This window comes from Hetaerina americana, unplaced genomic scaffold (assembly GCF_022747635.1).
Source record: "Hetaerina americana unplaced genomic scaffold, ioHetAmer1.1.p SCAF_9, whole genome shotgun sequence".
NCBI lineage: Eukaryota > Metazoa > Arthropoda > Insecta > Odonata > Calopterygidae > Hetaerina > Hetaerina americana.
The window spans coordinates 7,045,932-7,070,781 of NW_027287538.1; the positions used below are offsets into that span (position 1 = coordinate 7,045,932).

Consider the following 24,850-nt stretch of genomic DNA (forward strand, 5'->3'; position numbering starts at 1 on the left):
TATTATTTTTTCACTCAAAAAACTTTTTTGTGCCATTACCTGTTTGTAAGTATAGCGACATCATCAGGTATTGGTGTTTGGTGATCACCTAATGATGCCGCCTATCCGTCGAAAGGGGTAGTAGTGTGATGAAGTTCTTCGTGAGAAAAAATACTAAGTTTATATATTCGGTGATGCGGAATTTTCATATAGTAGATCCTCAAACAATCGAATACATAAAGATTCAACCTTTTGAACATTTCAACATTGGGCGAGTAACTTTGGTCCTCTGATTATTATATGGATGTATGTGTTGTAAGGTTGAATGAACGACGGAAATTACGGATGGAGGAGATGTTTGTTGGGTGGGATGCAGTGGCACAGGCAGATATGTTCGGCAAACGTGGGAGAGGGGGACGTCCCCCAAATTACATACGCGAGACTATATTTGGATATTTTATCCTTCCCCCCACCCCACCGCCTCCCTAGTAAGTGTAACCGTTTGATATGAATCCCCCCTCTCTCCCCCCTCATCATACTTTATCTCTTCATCATAGCTATCACGCCTATAGATAGCTATAGCTAGTTAAATTTAGTCGTTGAAAAAAATATAATTTTGTAATTGGGAAAATCGAAGTAGAACTCATTCCGGAGGAGGTTGCGATAGGGGAGGTTAAAAAGCTCCCCCGGATCATGGTGCATGTTGAATTTTACCGTTATTTAGACGACGAATAATGAATATTCCATCGTCATTCCTCAAATTTTACTTTCGTAAACCAACATAGTGCGACCCCTTTCGTTGCCGCGACTCATTGAAGCCGGGTCTCCTGATCCAATATTGTCCACTGATCTTAGGAGGGCAACGATATATATATGATGGACAAGATAGGATCAATGATCGCACTCCAATTCTCTATCAGTGCGACAAATTAAACTGAAAAGTTCAAATAAGGGTATGCAGTTCCTTTCCCGTGGTCGCGTGTGGTTTCCATGAAGAGCCTCGTTGCTGAGAAGTCAAAAAAAAACAGCCCTTGGGAAGCTATGGTGTCAAGGGTTAGCCCGCAGTATTCTAAACCTGGGACTCTCCGCTGACAATCCGAATGCTCTCTCTACGTCCAACCCCCCCCCCCCCCGGGCTGTCACGCAATTTGGAGAGGATTCTGGGAAAATCCACTAGCTATGGACGAAGGACGGATTGGCCGCCCAGAAGAGCCTAGCATAGCGAGGAATATCATCTTTGAGGAGACCGGACCCCCCTCTCCTCTTTCCGCCGAATCCCCCTACATCCCGGCCCATCAAATTTGACGCCAAGTGGGCGCCTGGCAAGACGTGGAATGGGGCAAACAGCGGAGCACTTCAACGTCCTCCCCCCTTCACTTCCTCCCATCGATTATCCTGGCTAGGGCCAATGTACATTTTCCAATGTCGAACGTCGATGCGTAATAAATATCGAGTTGGCGAAGACGCATCGAAATGATGTCGATTTTCAGGTAATATCGGTATATCAAGCGATATTGACCATAACTCTTAAAAGATTTTACGTTTCACCCAGATCGAAAATTTCGTTCGTGACGATCAACAATATTGTCATTACGGATTATGGATCGTATCACGTACCAATGGTAGGGATTGCTTACCCATGATGAAGATTCACAACACATTTAAACATGAGGATGAGCTCGTAATAAAACGGTTGTGGTGAAATGAATTCTGCGGTGCCAAACAAAATCGGCTTGACAGGAAAACTGCTTTCTTTGGGTGAAATTCACACTGATCGCCTCGCCAATGGCAAAGGAGGCTCATGTTTATCATGTATTACAAAACTTTTCGTTCATCGTGCTATTGTATTCCAACTGATAATCCGTATGTCATTGATGCTATACGTGATTGCAGTTTGCAGAATTGCTTAAGGAAAAGGGAGACTCCTTTTAAATTTTTTGTACACCTTCCGACGGATTTGTAACTGGCCCGGCCCCATATCACCACCATCAAAAACGATGCTCATTGACTTGAGGGAAATAGGAATTATGTTCAAAATAGATATTTAAAAAAACAGGTAATGTTAGCCTGGTAGGTAAAACATTCCTTAGGTGCGTTAAGAAATCGGGCTACACCTTTGGATGTCAAAATTTAAGAAAAATCAAATAGGTTCCCTTTTCTAGTTTCTTAACGTTCGCGTGAGACCGAGTGATAACTAATGCATGGATAGGAATTGACTTCCTTCATTACCCTGAATGTTTTAATTAAACCCACCGAAGGGCGTAGTTACCGGGACGGGTCTGTACCCGAATCTCTGAAAACCAACCTTCGGGTTGATTGTATTAATTATTATTAGTTTGACGGGGGAACGGCCGACAGCGGAGATAATTTGTGCCATTCGGGAGATATTAAGTGCATGTTGGGAAGGATGGGTGGAGGGGAACTCGGCGCTATATTCAGCCTACTCTTAACGAAACTCGCCGGAGGGTTATCCAATATGATTCCATCCAATGGTCCCAACCGACGGATGGTGTCCGCCGGTGAAGGTGCTCTCCACATGGAACACTAAGTAGGGATCGAGATACTATTGACAAACTGCAACCGCCAGGGTTTGAACGAGGGTCCTCGGAGTCAGAAGCCAATACGATAGCCATCGCACCAACTCGATCCGCCGCTCACTTCGTATTTTTCTTAAAAATATATGAATATTACGTACTTCATATCATAATTATTTTTTCATATGAAAGGAGATAAATAATTTTCTAAATGAGTTGAGAAAGCAGTCTGTTGAAGTTGTAGTTTTACATTCGTGCAATACTACTCGCGTCACACTTTAAGTAGATCTGCTAGCTTTCTACTTCAAATAGATATGTACGAATTTTGCATACGTTTGTGTCCATAGTTTTTATTTTTGCAGCCAGTAAGGTCCCAACAGTACTTTTGGGGGAGGCACGTGGAATTTTGTTTATGGACAAGGGTACCGTCTGTCAGAAAAAGAAAAGCAAATATAATCGGGGAAACGCGGTCTTGGGAGGAAGATAAAGGGTGGCCACAGGACGTGGGGCAAGGAAAGAAAATGTCACCCGGGGGAAGCGGAGGGAGTGGCGGGGGTGGCAGGGGTTCGTCCTGCCAAGGGGACAACACGCCTCGACGTCCTGCCCCGACGTTAATGGGACCCCCTTGGCATAAAATATTTGGCACCGCCGCTGTCCCCTCCCGAGGGGGCGGAGGACGCCCGCCTTCTCCCGAGATCCGATCGCGGGGTTGTTTTTGCCGAGGAATGATTTTGGCGACGGGAGTGTTGTGTGCGCGCGCGAATGCCTGGGCGCCCTTGGCACGCTAAATCCCTCCCGAAGGACGCCAAGGCCACTGCGTCGTGTGGCGTTCCATCTTGCGAGGGCTGTCCGATACTCCTTTTCCCAATATCGACCTCCTTCAAGTCCTCGCCATTTATTAAAAGCCGACGTGAGTGATTGTCCGCCTCTTCCGAATTTTTTTGTTGAGCTGGTTAATAGGTTTTCGAGAAAGAATGAGACTTTAAGTTAAGCATTAAAAATTAGAGGGTATAAACTAGAGGAGACGATACAGTTTACTGATCTAGGAATTGTTTTGCGGGCCAAGATGGGCAATGTGGTAGGAGAATTAGAAGAAGGAATCTATAAGGCAAAGAAACTTTTGTTTAAGGAGGAGAGTCTTGATTGCAGGAGCGCTGAGTAAGGATTTTAGGAAAAGATTAGTGAAAACTTTGATTTGGAACGTGGTTTTGTATGGAGCGGAAACTTGGTCGTTGAAGCAAGACGATAGGCGGAGATTGGAAGATTTTTAGATGATGTGGGTCTGGAGAAGATGGAAAAAAAGAGGAAGGGTTAGTCATGGTGGGGGAGGAGGAAGTATTGTTGGGAGAAATAATTAGGGCTAATAAAAGTAGATGCGGAGCATTCTGATTGGCGACGATGGATTGTTGAAGACTGATGAAGAGGGGAGAGTATTACGCAGGCGAGGCAAGAGGAGGAAGACGATAAGGATGTTTTACGGAATGAGGGGAGGCAGGAAGTAGAAGAAATAGAAGAAGAGTTAAGTGTAGTGTAAGGGTGTCATGTTTTTTCTTGTTAAGCGTGGCTAAATAAAAGCAGTGGTGTTCAGTCCATCCAAAACTTACGTTGAACGGTAGACTACCATAAAAAAGGTGTAAAATAATGGGTCCTAAGCTGTAGTAGATACGTACGTCTCTCAATATTTTCATTTCATTTTTTCGTGTAGATTCATGGTGAAATTTTTCTAACTTTTTTCCCCAATATTGTTGAAATGAAAATGACTCTGGTCACATTGATTTTCTTTTGCGTTTTTCTCATTTAATTGATTTTTGGTTCCACGACGTTTTGGCCTGAAGTCGTAATCTGTAACAGCTCCAGTTACTGCCTCAAAGTCAATTTAGTGCATAATAAAAAAAATGGATCACGAGGATTGCAAAGTCGTATTGAATCTTCAAATTTCATGCGGCTTTGAAGATCGTTTTTTAAATCTATAGTAACACGTTGTTTATTTTAATTTTGAATATCGATACGTGAATTTCAAAATTCGTTTGGGGGTAATGAAATCAATTAAAGTTTAGTACATTCTTACCGTGGTGTACATTCTTATTTTCAGAAAGCTGTAATCCTGGAATCCCGTGATTTTTCCACGGGTGTCGTAAAATAAGTAAATATCGGAGATACCAACAATTGTGTGCGAAAATCAAGCTAGGTTTGTTGTAGTGTTGGATGTCAGGCTATTTTGTTGGGAGAGGCAAAGGAATTCATCGTAGTGCCGTTGTAAAATCTTGTGTCCATCACGAACCTGCCTGAAACGCTAGGACGCCAATAATAATCAAGAATATTGTATCTGTTTAGTCAACCGACGATATGATCATATTCCAAAGGCATTGAATCTTTATTTCTGACCCAAATTATTTAAACAGTTCATGCTGTCAGTATCTTAATATCGACTGTCGATATAACCATTGCGTAAAAGTATCCATACCTTTGATCAGTATGAAAAATTACCGACTTGGTGTCGAAATATTGTCCTATTACTTGGCCATACATGTCCCTCCATGTTCCCGTCATCCGTTCTGTTTCTTCTCGGATTTAGAGCCTCTCTCGTTGTTGATCTACATCACATCGCAAGCCGTTTGTTTTCCAATTCAGCGACGACTCTTTCAAGTACTAACTCTCAACTACACTTAAATGTATAAAATTGAAATTTTAAACGCAATTTATCCATCACCTTCCATACATTACCCCGCAAGGGCGCATGACTTTGTTAGAGGGGGTGGGAGGGTGTTGACGGCAACCCCAGAAGAGTAGGTAAGAAGCCTGTAAAAGGAAGATAAAATATAATATAATAATAGTAATATTATATTTGATAAAAGGCAAGCTTATCCTTCTGTTTCTATGATGAACGATAGCTATTATCTAAATAATAAATCTCTATAATTTTCTGAGCAGCCTTCCATTTCCTTTTTTTCACCATCGCCTTAATTCGCTATGTGCGCCATGGGCACCCTCGTTTATTCCCTCGATGTCGACAATCAATTCATAGGATTAATTTGTGAGGATCCGGTTGTTGCCATTGATAGTGTACTGCTTCCCACCTTGAACTCCCGGTTTCGAATCCCAGCTGTGGCATTTCTTTCCGGAGATTTCCCTATCCCTACTTCAATGTCATATAGATAAGCCTTCAAATGAAGTTCGCCGTCCGTCGAATGGTACGTTAATTGTGTGACCCTCTGGCATCTTACGTTAGAGTAGGCTTATACCGATGCCATGATTCTCTCTCCTCCCTTGCCCCATTTCACGAAAATCCTCTCTCTCTCTCTCTCTCCACCAAATGACCAAGCCATTTCTAATGACTCAAAGTGACCTCAGCTGTCGATCGCCTCCTCTGATAACTTCTACTTATGAATTCGCGGTCGATACTCGTGGCCCAAAGAACCTCTTTTGTATATTTATTGGGAGCCATGCACTGAATTCTTTCGTCCCACTCAACCAGAACCTCACGTGCATGTTGAAGAGGAGACTGATTATCTTTCTTTCGATTCGACCTCTTTTTTTTGGAACTCATTTCTTCCACTCCATGACTTTGAAGGATTGGTTTGTATTGGATGTTTTAAGTGCGTCCACTATTCACTTGGAATCACTTTGACCGGCTTGTAGTCCGAGTCACGCCAACTGGTGACGTGACCTGGATATAAAGCTCCATAGCGGGAAGGATTAGAATTTTTATTTGATGGGCGCTTAGTGTATTTCGGGCGTGAGTACAAAGGTTCGGAGAGGGCGTCATTTAAATGTGACTCCAAACGCCGCGCAATTTATCCGGGAGAGGATCCAGGTGATGATGAGTGACACATACCCAAGGCGCGTGTCTACTGAATACGTGGCGTCGATCAAAGTTTATTTCGCTTAGTGAAATATAATTTACAATTGAAGAAAATTTTGTTGGAGTTGGATCTACTTTGCATGTATGTAACGTGTGCTGAAGTAATTAATTTAAGATTGCCGAAGTCCGATGAAGTCTATTCAGGCTACGGTAACATTTTCGATCATACGGTGAAAAGTCAAAAAGGATTTGCCAAACCTGTCTGTCATCACATGTTTGGACGGATGTGCATTTATTTTTATTTAGTACTGAGCCGAAAAAATCCAAGTTTAGGGTCTTTTACGTCGGAGTTTATACATGAAATAGCAAGGGAGAACATAAAACACCCTAAGCCCTAAGGTGAGGGAACAAGGCACCTAGGCGGGAATAGATCCCGAGACCTCCGGGTTGGCAGGCGTTTCCGCGATGGTGTGACGCAGTTCTCTTCCACTAGGGTAATGGCTGTAGGCATTGATAGTATGATTAAATTGTAAAAGTGATATTTGAGTAAAGTAATTTAAAGTTTGGTCAATTTATCCACAAGACATCTCGTATCTTGATAACTGCCTACAAGGTAGCGGTATGGGTACAAGTTCTGCAAATTAAGTAATGGGACTGATCTTAAAAATAAAAAATTTCATTCGAGTAGAATTACAATTTTACATCGTCACCCTCAAAATAAGTTCCTTCTGAAGCCACACAGCGCTGGAGACGGTTCTCCCACTCCTCATCAGCAGCAGTGCTGGAACTCCGATCCTGGAAAAGCCTTCATCTGGTCGGTTACAGCCGTTTTAATGTTTTCGAAATGTCCCAAAATGGGTGATTTTCCCCTTGAGGTGGTTTTCAACTTCTGGAAGAGAAAAAAGTCATAAGGACTCAAGTCAAGCGAATAAGGAGGAATAAGGAGCCACAGGAATGTTTTCCCTGGCCAAAAACTATGTACTGGTCCTTTTGGTCTTGCGGAAGGTTTTTTTGGATACATTAGTGCGCAGATTTTTCTCATCCCCAATTCATTGGTTAAAATCTGATGAATGGTAATGTGAGTCAATTTGAGGTAATGTGAGTCAAATTCAACTCTTCTCCGATCATTCTGACTGTCAACCGACGATCTGATCTCGCACAAGATCCCGGATTCTGTCGACATTTCCATCGGTTCTTGAAGATGAAGGCCCTCCGCTTCGTGGTTCGTCTTCAATCGACCCTATTCCTTCTGAAAATGCCTTCAACCACCGAAAAACCCTGTGCTCTTGACGAAACCCTACCTCCGTAGGCCTGCTGAAGTTTAGCAAGAGTTTCCGTTGCATTGTGCCACCAAAGTCTGAAGCAAAACCTGATAGCAAACCGTTGCTCGAAATTGATGTCACTCATTTATTTAGAAAACAATAGAAGACATTTTTTCACAAAAAAAATCGCTGCGGACAACAAAATGACTCGAACAAGTTCAAACCCGTACTGGAGGCGAATCACATGTTCCCCTGTCACCCCTCCAAGCCCAGCACCTCCAGTGTTGCCAGATCCAACGCTACGTTGCCAGTCTCATTGCTTAATTTACAGACCTCGTATCTCATAAATTTCGAAGGGAGATCGATCTCGGGCCATTCGCTAGCATGGGAAGGGAATATTTCTATTTTAAAATTGAAAATATGCAAAATTCATGTTTTTTCCTGAGGTGAGTAGAATGAAACCGGGGAAATTGCGTTGCAATTAAAAGTCAAAATATCTTAAATTCTTCAAAATAGCTCCCTTGTGCATCGACACACCGATGCCAGCGCCTCTGTCTGTCCCGATACACTTCCTGGAAGGCGTCGATGGGAAACTTGTGTTTAGGCACCTCTTGATGGCCTCTTTGACGTTATCCAGCGTTCCAAAATGGTTACCTTTTTATTCTTAGGAACGAAAAGAGTTGTTCAGAGGTGCCACATCGGGCCTTTCCTCGTAAACACTACTGTGCCCTGCCTGTCCCTGAGGCACAAACTCTGCTACTGACATCATCATTCTAAAAAAATCTGAAAAAATCTTTCTACTTATTTTTTGGATAGACCTTGTAAATAGTCGGTTGACGTGATGAAAATGATAATGCAGGACTGGGAGGAAAGCTAAGAAATAATTTTTGTGTAGAAGTTATACAAAGAGTATGAGATTCCCAAGAAGTGGGAAGGCTAAGTTTTAAACTTTAGCCTGGGTGGGAAGAAATTACAGCGTGTGAAAGAGTTCGTAAGTTTGACCTTTATTTTGAAGAAAATGGGCTTAGTAGTAGAGGGAAAAATTGCATTGGGGAAGCGGGGAAGTTTTTGGGTAAAATGGCAAGCATCACAGGTGGGGGAAATATTCAGTAGTGACGAAAGTGTTGACTGAGGGGTTTAATGTTAAGAAAGTGGGCAAGAGGCTGTTTGGATGGCTTGAAGGTCCTAGAAAGTAAGAGGAACTGAGTTTAAAAAATGGTATAGGTTGATAATGATGATGGCCATAGATATGCTGCAGGCCATGCCACAGGTGGCAGCAATACTGCCCGATTTCCTAGGTAACTCCTTGACCCGGAAATATTAGAGGGCACAAGGCCACCGCCCCGACCCATCCCTGCACTTGGCCCCTCGCCCTGGTGAAATAACGTCTACACTCTCTAACCTTTCTGTCGTATTTTCCCGTAGTTATTCCTACAAATAAAAGTTATTCGTTCCAATTCTGCAAATGTCCTCCACGCCCTCATTTTCTCCGGACGAAATATCAATTTTAATGAAATTGAAGATGATTTCAATAATTAAAGATGAAGTGTAGATAGATAGTCGTCTTTATTTTGGGGCGAGATTGAGACTCTGTAGTCTCTTCTATCACCTAACCCCTGAATGATAATTAAGAGAACAGTATCTGAGAGAGAAATTGTCTAGAAGTCCTTCAAGAAGTCTTCAGGGAAGAAGTGTTGACCCTTCATCCATTAATGACAATCAGAAGTCATCAGTGGAGACGCATTTCGATATTATTCAAGGTCTGTCCCAAACAATTAAGTGTTTCTCGACTCAAAAAGCGTTATCCACAAAGAGTTTGTGCCTCGGGGACAGTGGACAGTAAATGTAATGCGAAAAACCTCGAGAGGCTGCGGAAAAGTGTGCAGCGCGTCAGCAGGCAAGAGATCTTCGCCAACTGGAGGCTGCACCACGACAACTCGACGTCCCACACCGCATTACTCGTGACCCCGAGCACCTGGCCCAGCTCGAGGTGGCAACCCTACCCCAGCCGGCCTACGGGCCCGATGTGGCACCGCCGGACTTCTTTTTGTCCCCAAGAATAAAAAGGAGCTTGAAAGGCAACCATTTTGGAACGCCGGATGTCTAAGATGTCGTGACGAGGTGCCTGAACACGAGGTTCCCGTCGTCGCCTTTCAGGATGCGTACCGCGATTGGCCGAGGTGCTGGCATCGGTATTTCGACGCACAAAGGTGCCATTTTGAAGAACTTTAGTTATATGTGCTTTGAAATGAAATAAATTTTTTCCCGGATTTATTTTACTTATTTTTGGGAAATCCCCTCTAATACCCTCGGGGAATTGTTCGAGCGTTGTAGCCAGGCGGATAGAGCCTTCAATTGCCAATCGGAGGGCCCCGGATTCGAATTACTGATTGATGCTCATCTATATCCGATCTAAAAGCTGAAGCGGTGAGATATTTTGCCTACTAGAGCTCTGAAGGAAGCAGTATGTGTAACAGAACTGCCCCCCCCCCTCTCTTCCAATCCATGAATATGTAAATTTTACTCGCCTCATTACATTAGTTTGGAGTGATATCTACGCTCACCTATCAAAAGAATCTGGATTGATTACTCTGATTTCACGTTCAAAACTTGAACAAATACTTGAAATAAGGACCAAGTCTTCGCCAACTCAGTCTAAATGAATATTAATTTTAAAAGGTAGAAAATAAATCAGGAGTAGATATAATTCATATAACATAGTAGAGATGATTCATATAACATGCGGGGCAATTCAAGTACTATGTGTATACTCGCGTATTGGATCCCAATATAGGTGGGGTACATCAACCTGTTTTCAATAACTAACTGTGCGTCTAATTTTTCCTGTACATTTTAGCGTGTTTTACTTAATTATCCATTAATGAAATCAAGAAATACATGGAAATTAGAGAGCATAAACTAGAACGGGTAGAACATTTTCACCTATTCAGGAAATTTTTTAGAAGAATGTGGGCAGAGTAGTAATGGGATAAAAAGAATGATCGCATTAGATAAAGAAGCTTAAACATTCTCCTCTCTTTATAATCGCCTTCTTCAGCATCCCATTGTCTCTCTCTCAGTATCTCCTGAATTCCATTTTCCCCGCCTCCTGTGAATTTCTCCCAACAATCGCCTTACTCTTCCTTTCCCCCTCCTAGAACTGAAAACGTGTCGTTTTGTCTCCGTTGATATTGTCTCCAATCTTCATCACAAAGGCCTCCAATCTACTGCGTTTATCCCATCCTCTTCCCTCAACTACCAAAGTTCCCCTGATGTACAAGATCGAGCTCCATGTTCAAGTTTTCACTAATATTCTCTTTACCTCTTTACTTAATGTACCTTTCATTAAAGCGCTCGCCGCTTCGAATATACTTTTTCACACGACGTAATTCTTCTTTTAATGTCCATACTATTTTCATTTATTTTATTTATATATGCCCTGGAAGCCACCGCCAGGGTGTGTGGCAGGGGTTGAATACACACCAGAATAATTTTACCCGAGCATGACCCTACCGCGGTCGAACAATGTAATTATGATCCCCTATCGTTCGTGGAAAAAATGGCATCTTAAATCTATCTGTTCTACACTTAATCTCTCTACTTTTATTATTTTGCCCCTCCCCCCGTTACTCTAAAACAATTCTCATTTGTTGGGGGAACTGTTCACCCTGTTCTGTTCTATGTACACCATCTTTAATAGTTAACTTACAAGTTGCCTTCACATTTCTCATTACCTTCTTTTCATTATTATTAAATCTTATCCCATACCCTACGCATTGATTCCGTAATGCTCTACGCAGTTTCACGCATGCGTTAAACCATCCTAATTATTCTAACGTAAATTATCTGATGAAATATTGTCTAATGCGCCCATGAATACGGTTTCGTGATCCGGGACAAGTCAAGTGCCCAGGGTCGCTCATTCTTCCGAGGTGCCCACGGGCGGGCGGGGAGCCCACATTGGAAGACTGCTCGGCACCCAGTGACGGAACTTTCCCATCTGCGCTCTTCCTCCGCCCCCTACCCCCCCTCTCCTCCCCTTTCGCTCGCTCCACTCACAGCCCATTACACGTTACCCGATTGCATTCCACTTTAAGGGCGGGCGGGGCCAGGGGTGATCTCTGCGCTTACGTGGCGTTTCCAGGGGCGGCGCCCCGTCTAATTGGAGGGGAAGGCTTCGGGGAATAAAAAAGGCGGGCCGCTCGAGTGGGACAGCGGAGCGCATTTCCTCTTCCGGTCTCTACTCACCTCTCCCCTCCTCCTCCATTAAAGCCCCTCCCCATCCCCTCCCCCGGCCGACCACCCTCCCGTAACCATGGCGACGCGGGAACTCTTGCCCTCGGGGTGGGCTTCGGCTTCCCAGTGGATCGCGTTTCCACATTCCCCTGCGCTCCATTGCCCAATGGTCTAAAACTTGTTTACAGTGATACCAGGGTGGGTCAAATGAAAAACTTGATTTTTTTTCCCGTAATGTCTTGTATACCATAGGTTCTCACGCATTCAGTTTTCAAATGCGGTCCTCTTGGCGTACAATAGAAGCATTTCAGCGCTTCGAATGTCTACGGATACCTCTAAAAAACCATAGCTTTAGGTTCTCTATAAGCCTCTGCCGTCTCAACACGGCGTGTGTGTGCCTGACCTGGTCGAGGGGATACGGTAATACTTCTGTTAGGGAAATGACAATGCTTAAGAATTTCTAGTCCAGGTGTCATTGCTAAAGAGAAATGGGTGAATCACCATTCTAAACTTTCATTCTTCGACGAATTTAAATACGTTGCTTCCTCCCCTTACCACTCAATAAACGAATGAAAGGTCGCTGCTTCTCTGTGGTGCAAGTTGAGAGTGAAGGGGCCATGTTTGCCCTAATGTTGAGTATTTGAGAGGCCACTCAACCAATCATGGCTATCATCGTGGGAAACTAAAATTGGCACTGGCATGATGTTTCGAAATTGTTGCGAAGTTTTAAGGCTTTCACTTGACTCACCCTCGTACGTTTCCATTGCGCGTTGTATTAAGTTTGACAGACTCGCGAAATATGTTCGAGTACCCTACCTATTAGTGCAGCCGACCGAGATGGGATTTAATTTGATTGAAATGACTCATTGCCCCACGTTTTACTAAACTCTTAAGTACGAGTAACCCGCGGGAATGTTGCCTACCCCCGCGGCCAAAGTTGATATCGGTTGTTTAAAGCCTTTTCCATCTTGACATCGAGAATTCCTGAATATAAGCTATCTACCTCACTTTCCTTTTGTATGTCTTAGCTTACTGGCGTACTATCTCCCCTATGTATTATCTATATTTCAAAACATCACAAATATCGGGGTTATCGGGGGGTGAGGGAGGGGTGGCTCGGGATATGCAAAGGCATTGACCCAGATTGGAATCCATAGCCCTCTTTCCAGCATCCGAAAGCTCCGTCCATTAGAGTCGGCCACGCCTCTCTCAAATAAAGGCAAACAAATTATAAAAAAAGAAAGGATGACTCTTGATGAGATCGTTTATCCCACAGCGCAAGCGGTGCAGCAAGTGAGGGAGATTACTCATTACCGGGGATTATTCCGGAATTCGATTAAGTGACCTCTGCGGGAGGTGGCGGGCGAGGAGGCGCAGCGGCGGTTGTTACCCGGAAATGACGCCATGATTGGAGGGACGGGACAGGTCACCTGGCCTCGCCGCTCAGTGGCAACCACGACACGAAAGTCGAAGCCGTGTAAAGGGGTGGGAGGAGGGATGCGCTCCACGTGACCGAAGCAGACCGGACGTCACATGAAGGAAATAGAAAGAGGATTGGGAGCGAGAAAAATCGAAGCGATGCTGGACTGACCATTACTGACCGGAGGCATACGCCCTACAAGAGCAGAGTGGCCTCGCGCCTACCTGGAGTGTGTGAGAGAACCTTTGGTCAGCAGTCCATAGATTTGTTTGCAGCAGCTCGTTTCTCATCCTTCTCCTCCCCATCCGATGATCTAGCCCCACCCTCTCTTTAATTCTCGACTAGAAACGGCAGTCCATACGAGTCCTCCACAATCCCTTCGATATATTCTTTTATAGGTCACCCCCTCACGTTGGTACCCCCGATTGCACCCTTCGTCATTGGTGCTAACAGTCCCTCGCGCCTTGAAACGCTGCCCATCTAGGAATCTTTGACCCTTACTTTTGTTGTGACCCACAGACATCACGGCACCACTTCAGCTCTCATTAGGACACCTCTTGGTTGGTTACCCTATCCGCCCACGATTCCTTTAAGATTTCACGGTAGCGCCACATCTCAGAGGTCCCTGTTCTCTTTCTTCCGGCTAAGCCACAAGTCTTTGCCTTGTTTCCGTAATGTAGCAAGCTCCACACAAAGGCCTTGAGGCACTGTATTCCTTGAATCGATGCGATGTTTTTGGATTTATCGGGCCAAAGTGGCTTTTGATATAAAGTAAAGGCTATGGAAGAGTAGGGTTGGGGGATAAAAAATGGATGGTGCCAATTAGGAAAGTGAGAGAGAAAGGGAATCAAATGACAATGATGAAGATCGACGCGCCAATTATTACTATTAATATATATTATGGGTAATCTACCATTGGTATCCAAAACCTACCAAAAGCTATCAAACGATACAGCGGCAATTTCCTTGCCTCCCTTAACGACACAACCCAACGCCGCTGTAAAATTAATCTGGCGTGAATAGGACCTTGGGGTAGGAAGACGCTAAATTGATTTTGAAAGACAATTATTTAGCCTTTGCTTACGACTTGATACATCTCATAATGAAATTATATAATTTACTTTGTGATTCCACACACTTTTTTTTCTAATTACAAAGTAAATTGTTACATTTCATTTCAATATGTTATGGAAATTCCATAAAGTTACGCCCGAGACAACAAATTTTGAAACATCTCCTTTACCAATGCAACAATTTCAGAGTGTAAAAATCATTCACCTTGACTGGGACTCGAACCCAGATCCCTCAATATCCGGTCGAGTGCTTTAACCACTTAAGCTACCGAGGCGTCCTCTTAAACTCTGAAATTTTGGGGCTTTTTTTAAAGGAATTAGATGTTGTGACGAAATACCGTACATGCAATGTGCGGTAGAAATGAAAATGAAAAAATTGAAATGTACATTAGCGGATGACTCCGTTAAAAGTTACTGTTGCGGCATCTCCCGCAGTTTCTTTGGAATCTCCTCTACCGTTTACAAACCCTCTTGCAAGAGGCTGTGAGGAGTCTTTTGCTGTGGCGAGTGCGAAATTGTATTAGGCCACATAGATAATTTGTCCTTCCCCATGGTAATTAGCCCCATAGAAGGGAATACATTAGTTATGCCTAAATTTTGGCAATTTTTTAGACGCCACGTGCGAAAAAAAGAACTCCGCTGACGCTTAATTGATGAACCTGCATGACTCGGTTCCCATGGTACTCCTGTGTGACCTGACCCGAACGGAGGTCAGCCACGAAAAGCTATTCATTCTCTTGCAATGCGTTTGATGCTTTGGATGATTGGAGTGGGGATTGGTGGGATGTGTGTAATTGATAGGCGTATGAGAGGGAGCGTAAAAGCTGTCCAAATATCGGAGAAGGGCGAGGAAAACGGATTCGGGTGAGGTGCGTATCCAGGCAATGAAATGCGATGAAAATGCCGTGGGTGGGAGTGTCAGCGAAGAAAATAGAGATTAGATGAGGATATAGAAAAACGTGGAAGGAATGCGTTGAAAAATAAGATATGAGAGTGTGTGTGTGTAGTGACTGAAGAAACAGTCTCGGACGGAAGGAAGTGGATGAGGATGCCGCAGCGTCCCCTACCCAAGTGGTATTGGGATGGAGCCAGGAAGAGGAGGCTTGATTAAGACGTCTTCTCTTATTCCAGACACTGTGGGCGTAATTAATAGCCTCCTATCGCCCAAGAGACGTCCAGTGGATGTCCGTTAAGGTTCCATTTGGCGCGTGAATTTTTCTCTTAAAAGGTATCTGATTGTGAGGTTCTCTAGACGATTTTCCTCTCGACAGCCATAACTTTCTGGTCAGAAAACTGAAAGTCAAACCACGCTTAGCATGTGATGTTAGGGAATTCCTTCGGAATGGAGGTTGGTTGGGTACGCGGGCATATTTTCATTGATGAAAATATTTTTAAATTGCACTACGTGTGACTATCGTTAAGAAATATATGAAGGTAATATGATTCTTCAGAAATAGGAAAGCTAAGATAAAGGTTAAAAGTTGGAGGCATAAACTGGGCTGAAATGTACGTATTTAGGAAGTGTTTCAGAGGGTGCGCGAAGTTATATTTGTACGTTACTAGAAGAATTGTGTTGGGTAAAGAGATATTTCAGGAGGAGGAGGAGGGAGTTGACGACAGTGTCCATAAATAATGATTTAATACTTCAATGTGGAGCGTGGCATTGTACGGTGCGGAAACTGGGTTGTCAATTCAACGAGGGCAAGTCTAGACTGGAGTATTTTGAAGTTTGGATTAGGAGGAGGATAGAAAAGGTAAGTAATGCCATGTAATGAAGAGAGGCAGGAAGTACGTATGTGGATTTGTGAGGTGACTTGTGGTGATGCAGGTTTTATAGTATTATTTCGTGTTGTGTTAGGTGGGGCCTTAACCCTCCACTCTACTCTATTTGATGTCAATGCCCTCCACCCTTGATACCTTCTCTGTTTTACGTCCTCCTTAATTTGCCCTATGTACATGTCTCTTGGTCTTCCTCGTGGAATCTTCCCTTCTATTATATTCCTAATCAATCCATTGTGCCTCTATGTGTGGCCAATCCATCTATTTCTTCTTTGCTGTAGAGTTCTCCAAATGGTCCTATCCTCTTCTATATACTTCCTCGTTCCTTACTTTATCTCTCCATTTAATCTTCAGCATTCTCCTCCAGCATCATGTTTCAAATGCATCACATATTCTTCGCTGGTCCACTTTTCCAATGTTCCAAGTCTCGGAGCCATAGAGCGCCATGCTCCACGCGAAAGTCTTTGACTAATGGCTTCCTATTTTCCAGCCGAAGGTTCTTTGAATATATTGATTGCGCCTTCTTCATGAATGCGTTCTTAGCTTGGGCTATTCTTCGACTATGTACTTTAAACATAGTCGACTACTGCCAAGCCACCATGCAAAAGGCATAACGAATTCCTGATTGGTGGAGCGATCTGTGTTCCGCATCACGTGCAAGTAATGAAGCGTGCGGTTTGGCTGTTTTTAAAAACCCTTATCTTTAAAATAGACGCATATCGAGAATAAATTATTGTGCGAAGGAGGGGAGAGCATAAAACCGTATCTGACTGAGCTCCCCCTGTCTCCAAAAAAGAAGAAAAAAAACTTCGCACCGGTTGCGCGATCGCTTCACTCCACGCATTTCTCCAGATATTAAATCAGACCTGACACTTTTTTTTTCCCCTAAGGGTTCCGCTACCTTCTCCAACCCACCCCCTCCCTTACCTCCTCCCCTTTCCCCGCTATTTTCGTAACTTCCGCTCACGAATCAAAAGTAATTCCCTGTCAGCGCTCGGATATTCTACGTTTAGTCTCCCGCATCTCTCTCTCTCTCTCTCTCTCTGAGTTGTATATTCCACAGTGTTAATTACATGAAAACCCATTTGTCTCAAATGGCCATCTTGGTGTTTCTATCCACGACATGTCAGATTTTTCTGTCCCACACATCAATCAGAAGTTATAATCAGCTGTTCACATTAAAGAATCTCATTCACGTGGTAATTGGATTTCCGGTTTGATTTTACTCGTGAATTGGATTTGTTATATTTAGGAGATCAGAATGTTTTTTGTCGCAATAGGTGGTCACTTGGTAATTCATGACGGGTTGTAATCGCAGGTTGCCTATGGCGATAGGATATGCATTCACACTTAGTCTTAATTTCACCCCAAGGAGTAGATTGAGGGTTGAAATGACAAACATATGACAATATCTGTGTTAAATATTTGATGAAATCGTTATAAATTGCCTCGTATTACGAGGGTAGGTTGAAAAGTAATGCACATATGCTTATAGTGCGCGTACTAATACAAATAGCAAGAGCGGGCAAAAAGTACATGCATTTAATTACAAATCTTAAGTTTCAAAATCATATATTATTTTTTTCAACATAGTCACCATTGTTAAGGCTAACACATTTCTCCCAACGTGTAACAAGTTTATTTCATTCCGTCACTGAAAAACTCTTCCGACTTTTCTCGAATCCAGGACTCAACAGATGCCTTTACCTCATCGTACGAGGTGTAAAGATTACCCTTGAGGTGCCCTCGTATTATGGGCATATCAAGCTGAAAGGGGACGCTGAAGTCAAGCGATTCTAACGGAGGAAATAATTAATGTTTTAAAAAATTAAACCATATACTAATATCTTAACCTGGTTTATGATCTTTCGGATCTGCGGGTGATTCTTCTAAAATTCAAGGATCACGTGCGTTTTTCACATATGTCATTTGCAAGTTGCTGTGTTTTCGAAGCAACTATCTCCAGCGCCCGTGAGCGCAGCGTTGGCTGCCTGATGCAGAGAGTGGTGCTGGTGCTTAGGAGCACCCGCTCCACGTTGCGTAGTGATGCAATTCCAATTTCAGGCGCAATTACTTACTGCGAGTTGTCTTCACCGTTGCCCCGGAGTGGGGGAGGGTGTTTGGGGGGGGGGGGTGGAGTGGGGTTGCGGGTTGGGGGGGGGGGGGCGTTTCGGTTGAACTGTTTCGACGAGGTGGTGTGGGCATTAAGGAGGGTGGGGAGAGGGGAAGAGAGACCGCATTGGTGGCTCTGATTGCGATTGGATGCGACCGACGACTTCCGGTCCTCGGCGCTTTTAAAATACCCTGTAGGAGGAAAACGACGGTTGGCGGAGGGGAGTGGTGGGATCGGCCGGGCGATCAGCGCTCTCCATGTGCCGTGGTCGCCTCCCCACGCCCCTCCGTTGTCAAATCCGTCGGACCGGCCAACCATTGTCTTGCTGGCGATTGTCGCCGGCGCCGAGTCACGACGACCTCCAAACCGCGACCGATTAGCCCCATCACGCAGTTCTCTCGCATTTGTTTTGTTAACTCTCCTGCGCCTCCGATAGAGGGGCCGGATGTTGGTAGGTAGTGTGAGGAGTGTTTAATTATGATATTATTTTAATGGTAGTCTGCCGCTCAAGGTAGGTTATTGGATGGACTCCCCTCTACGTTCACAAGACTCGCTTGACAATAAACGACATGACACCCTACAGCATAATAAGCCATTTTTCAGTTCAGCATACGCTCTTGTTTCCCCACATTCTATCATGCATATTCTCTTCTTTCGCTCCTTACTTCTCCTGCCAAACGTTCTCCTCTCTTATCGCAGTCTTACTCTACCAAAAATCAAAATGTCCTTCATCCAATTACCTGGTTTCCTCTGGATATCTCCCTACAACCCTCTCTCCTCCCCCAACTTTCAAAGAATTCCCTCAATTATTTTCCTGTCCGTCCATTTTACTTTTATCATATTTCTCCACACCTGCTCGTCAATAGCCTCCAATTCGTTCCTATCATCTTTCCTCTAGGACCAAGTTTCCATGCCATTATACAGGTAGGCTGAAATAAATGCATTCACCGACTAAACAGTATTGCCGTGGGAAAATAAATAATCTTTGGGAAAAATGCTTAATGGTAAAGACGCAAAAATCAAATGTTTTTCTACTCTTCTGGGAGGCATGATGGTCTTTCAAAACTATGTTAATTCAAGCATTCTCTGCTTGCTGAAGTAAGCATTGTTTTGATGAAGTGAAAAGTCTCGAGGCTGAAGAAAAATGAAATTGCAGCTATAATGATGGACATCTGAATCCATACAATAAACAAAATCAATTTTATGATGACCTTCATTATATGAATAAAAGCTTAGTAGTATAAGGACAAAATATATTCACTCAATCAAAGAAAAGATTGAATCTGGTAGCAAATTAACATTCACCCGGTTACCCAGTTGACCACTTAAATTAGAATTAGATAAAAAGGAATACATTTTTGAAACTTAATCAACTATTCCATGCATCAAAAAAGGGGATGAATAAGTCCTTCATTGCCCTTTATTATGTTTGTTCATTGCTTTGAGCACGTGCAGCTATCAAAAGAGTTTATTGAATTGGCAGCTAGATAGGGACCCTTTTATTTGAAAGTTTTCCTTGGTTATTAAAATGTCTAGCACCAACCCTGGCTTAAAAGTATTGGGGAAATGTCTGGCTGTTGGCATCCTTATTCCGATGTTGGGAGAAACTTTCATTGCACTGGACTGTGAGAAATGCAATGTTACATTCTAAAAACAATTAAACAGAGCAGAGAATATACCCTTTCTTTACTTCACGTGTATGTTTCCAGAAGAGTCGGGCCGAAGGTTTTTTTGCAGGTGACCCCACACATTTGTCAATCAAATTTTTGATATTTCTATCCCTTTAACTCAGCATTTTTCTCATTTTAATTCTTGATGGCATTTTTTCATTATTGTAATCCAATATTACTGTCCAAAAATTGTGGAAATATGGTGACATAGTATGTGGTTTTGAAACCGACTTTAACATTGATTATCATTTTGAGATTGTTTAAAAAAATAGTGTTATTGTGTTTTTATCTGATTATTTGCATCTCAGCTCATATTTACTCAAAAAACTACAGTTATCATAGTTGAGAAATGGTTACAAAAAACCATTAGGTGTAGTAATTTTCCCACGAACAATGTGCAATAGCATCTTGAAGTTCGTCTCTTCTAATCCACTCCCTTCTCCTACCTTTGGTTACTAGTGTTTGGTGGAATAGCACAATTTAATGGCTTGTACAGTATGCACTTATATGTAGATAGATTTTAATTGATTACTGGCTATTGATGGAAGTGACCATTGAAGAAGAAGAGGTATAGTCAGAGAGTGTCTCTTTCGGCTCTTATTTCCTGGAGTGTCCCGACTCCAGATATAAACTTTCCCTGCATCATTGTGCCTTCGCTTCCATTGGTGACCTCATCTCCTGTTATCTCCTCCCACTCAACATATCTGTGAAAATTGTTGGTTTCCGGCATATATTCATGGAATCGGTTCATATTGGAAATGAAAAACAGTAACTTTGAAATTTCAAAAAGTGTATGCTCCAAAGAGAACATTGTTAGTGACCTTTTGTACACCTCCCACTCCCCCCTCCTTAACTCACCACTTCTCGATACGTGCGCTTATGAGGGTAAGAACCCCTCTACTTCCCCAACACACCCTCCCTTGACCTCAGAGGTATGGGAAAGGTTTTTGTGTTTATGTCTATGATCCGTTAAAATCCACCCACTCCACGATTAGGAGGAATGCTCCTCATAGGGCACCTCATGTTTTCTACCCTTCCCTCCAACTATCATTGCTCATTTCCCTCCCCCACCCACCCCTCCGACCCTCTCACTTCCACGCCCCCTCCGGAGTGTAGTATATTTATAGATGGATGTCCGTTGAGTTGATGTCAGAGTTGTCACCTGAAGATGACGTTGAACATCGAAACCTGGTTCGTCTTGTGATAAAAATTTTTCAGTGGAATCACAAAGTTACCATATTTCATTTTCAATATCTGTGATATCCATTGTACATTTTGTGATCTACTTTTTTGACTTTGAAACCAATGCTTCTCATGAGGTTCCCAATTAATTTTGACTGCCCTATGCTATTTAATGTACCATGTCATCTAATGGCATATATTTGGTCTCTTTTCAGGGAACTAAATTATGGATAATAATGGAATACTTGGGAGGTGGCTCAGCGTTGGATCTCATGAAAGCTGGCAGCTTTGAAGAGATGCATATAGCCATCATTCTAAGGGAAGTGCTCAAGGGATTAGATTACCTCCATAGCGAAAGAAAATTGCATAGGGATATAAAAGGTGAGTTACCTGTGAATTCCACCCATATTTGTTTTTAGGGTTAGTGTATGTGTTTTAAATCGTGGCATTGATTCTGTGGCTATTGGAATTCATTCTCATCAAAAGCATTTAAAGCTCAGGAAAAATCTTATTTGGAAATTAAATGGTGTCGGCAATACATTTTTGTGTTGCTTATAACATTCATAGAAGTAGGATGTAAATATTCATGTCCATATTAGAGGGCATTGTACTAGATTGGAGTTCTCTGCCAAAACAGTAGTTTTGAGGAACTGAGTTGAACTGCACTTGAAGCCTTGTTTGTGTTTCAAATAAAAGCATGAAAACTACTCATGTAACCTGTGAGATAAAGAAAAATGAGAGTTTATTGTGATGTGTGTCAGTTAGTCTGAAACACATGGTGCAATGTAGAATGCTAGAGCAATTTTGAATAAAATATTTTGCATATGCATGCTCGCAGGAAGTTTCTGGTGAGGTCATTACAACCGACACTGAAATGAAACATTAAATCTGGATGGAATACTTGTAAATTATTCATTTTATTGAACAGAAATATCAACCAGTCCAACTTGCCTTATGTAAAAGTAATTTAATTGATTTTTTACATGGAAAAATCCACCACAAGAAATTCAGACACATCTTGTTATTTTAATAATAAATATTCCATATTCTCCTCGACATTATTTTTTCGGTAACAACTCTTTGAATTTGTTCCTCTTTCAGCGGCTAATGTATTGCTTAGTGAAATGGGAGATGTAAAGCTAGCGGACTTTGGGGTTGCTGGCCAACTTACAAACACCACTAGCAAGAGGAATACGTTTGTTGGCACACCATTTTGGATGGCACCAGAAGTTATCAAACAGTCTGCCTATGATTCCAAGGTAAGTCATCATTCTAAATCATGTCCATTCGTAAATCCCAGATGACCTAGCACACTTGATCTGCCTGGCGGTCAATAGTTCATAAACCTCCAGAAATAACAATAGACGAAGATAGTAGCTTTGACAATGCCAATAGTTACTTAAATGAGATACTGCCTGCTTCCACATGCATACATATGGTGAGCCCATTTGTGGAAACTCAGTTTTTTAAGAAAGATTTGATTCCCTCTGGATATGTTGCTCCTAATGTTGTGGAAGGTTGCCATTTAATTGAAATAAAAAGAAAAATATTCAGATATTGTGAGACATTCTTCAATTGATGCCATTATTTTGAAGGTGCAATGTCTCTGGATTAAATGAACCACTTAAATATTGTGATTTAATTTCTAAAAATATCATCTGATGATACCATTTAGCATTGGCAAAATATTACTTCCTTAATTATCTGAAATTGTTGACTGTAGAATAAATTATCAGTCGTGATGTAAAATGACCATTTTCGAAATGGCATCTACATATGTGCATAGATTATATTTTACTCTTAGAGAGGAAACACTTGAATGAACTTCCATGGGAAAAATATAGTACAACAGCATGACATTACCTTTAACAAATTCCAAAGAAACTGCGGGAGATGCCGCAACAGTAACTTTTAACGGAGTCATCCGCTAATGTGCATTTCAATGCAACAATTTCAGAGCATAAAAATCATTCGCCTTGACTGGGACTCGAACCCAGATCCCTCAATATCCGGTCGAGTGCTCAAAGCACTCGACCGGATATTGAGGGGTCTGGGTTCTAGTCCCAGTCAAGGCAAATGATTTTTACGCTCTGAAATTGTTGCATTGAAATGCACATTACCTTTTAAATTTGAAAAGGCTCAAAAAATAATCTACATTATCCATATTGTCTGGAAGGTCAACCTGTATGGACAAATACTATATAAAAGATAATATCAGTTAGAGTCAGTATAATGTGTAAGATTGTATACAAATATAAGTACACATTTAAGTAAAATTTTGTCACAACTTGCATTTTAAATAATGTTGCTGCCAAATGGCTCTTGAAGGAAAATATATTCCATACTTCTGTGCTGTATTAATGAATACCGTTCGTTCTGTAGTGGTGAAAAAATATCAAATTATTCCAACCTATATTCAAAGACATTACCAATGAAACAGAGTGAGGTGAGATTTTTAAAGGGGTGCTTATAATAACTCCTGATGTTAATATTTTTAATTGCTTATTTTTTGAGCATGTATATATAGACCACTGCTTCTTTTTCTCGCCAATATTGTTCAAAAAATGGGGGAACGTATTCATAGATTTGGGGAAACTCAATCTAAACTTCCTTAGGAAACTTGCAGTGCCTCAAGGAAAGAAGCTTTATGTGTATCACTTGTCATCATTGCTATGCACGTCACATATCAAACGTCTTTCAATGAGATGCTTAAACATTGGTTTATATTTTTAAATTAAGTTTTGATTGAATGAAAAGCGTAATATATGTTGCTCATATTTGAACTCAATGTCTTCAGAATTGCGATAACTGAGAAATCGCAATTTGGTTGGAGGTGAGATAGCCTGGAGGCATCGCTCAGAATTGAACCTGGGTCTTCTGGTCGGGAGTCCATCACTAATATCATGTCTCATCGACTGGATATTTGAAAACTCGCTCTAGTTTTGAGAAATGGAGGAATACTCTTTGTTGAGTGGGATACCCACTGTTTGCACAAAGCTCGGGCTTGAGCCAGAGGCGGCCTTACTGGTGAGCGGGGCCTTGTGCAGCCGCCTATGACCTTGTGGTCATCATGTGATCAATCCCAGCCATACATTCAATGGCTTAATCTGTAAGGCCCTCGTGAAGTCTCAAAATCTCTCACGTGATTGTAATTGGTAACATATTTATAATCGACATCCGTGGGGACCAGTGCCGTGGCAACACATGCCACCCCCAAAGGCCGGCAGTGGCTTGAGCCTTGAATGGGTGATATCCTTTCAGACCATATTAGCTGTATTTTTGTTTTCCTTTATCTCAGCTTCATTTTGATTATTTTTCTTGCAGGCTGACATATGGTCCCTGGGTATCACGGCCATCGAATTAGCCAAGGGTGAGCCCCCAAACTCTGAGCTACACCCAATGAGAGTCCTTTTCCTCATACCAAAAAACAACCCACCCCAACTCACCGGGAACTATTCCAAACAGTTCAAGGAGTTTGTGGAAGCATGCTTAAACAAAGACCCAGAAAATGTAAGTACACATCATGATCATGAATAATAAAAAGTCCTTTTTGATTGGTAATGGTAAATTCTTTGATAGTTTGAGGTCACATCTCTGGTAAAGGAAGGGACACAGGTAATGATGATATTAGGTTTTGTGGTCATAGTTGCTTCTGTAAATTTACGTTTATTGTATATATTCTGATGAACTCTAAAGATATATTGTCATTGTATTTTTTCCTGCTGAAAAATTATGCTACCTAAAGAAAACAGTGTATACTCAGCAATACAGATTGGTAATACATATATCCCTTGAGTGGT

At 42.3% G+C, this 24,850-nt stretch overlaps 1 protein-coding gene across 1 annotated transcript in view; it reads left to right on the forward strand.

Annotated features, from left to right (window-relative positions):
- The window catches only part of GckIII (Germinal centre kinase III), a 313,921-nt gene that overhangs the window by 270,265 nt on the left and 18,806 nt on the right, over positions 1–24,850 (forward strand). Inside the window, exons 4-6 of the mRNA XM_071598003.1 lie at positions 21,266–21,431; positions 22,152–22,309; positions 24,375–24,560. Of these exons, the coding sequence (XP_071454104.1) occupies positions 21,266–21,431; positions 22,152–22,309; positions 24,375–24,560 (510 nt within the window). The remainder of the gene's footprint in view (positions 1–21,265; positions 21,432–22,151; positions 22,310–24,374; positions 24,561–24,850) is intronic.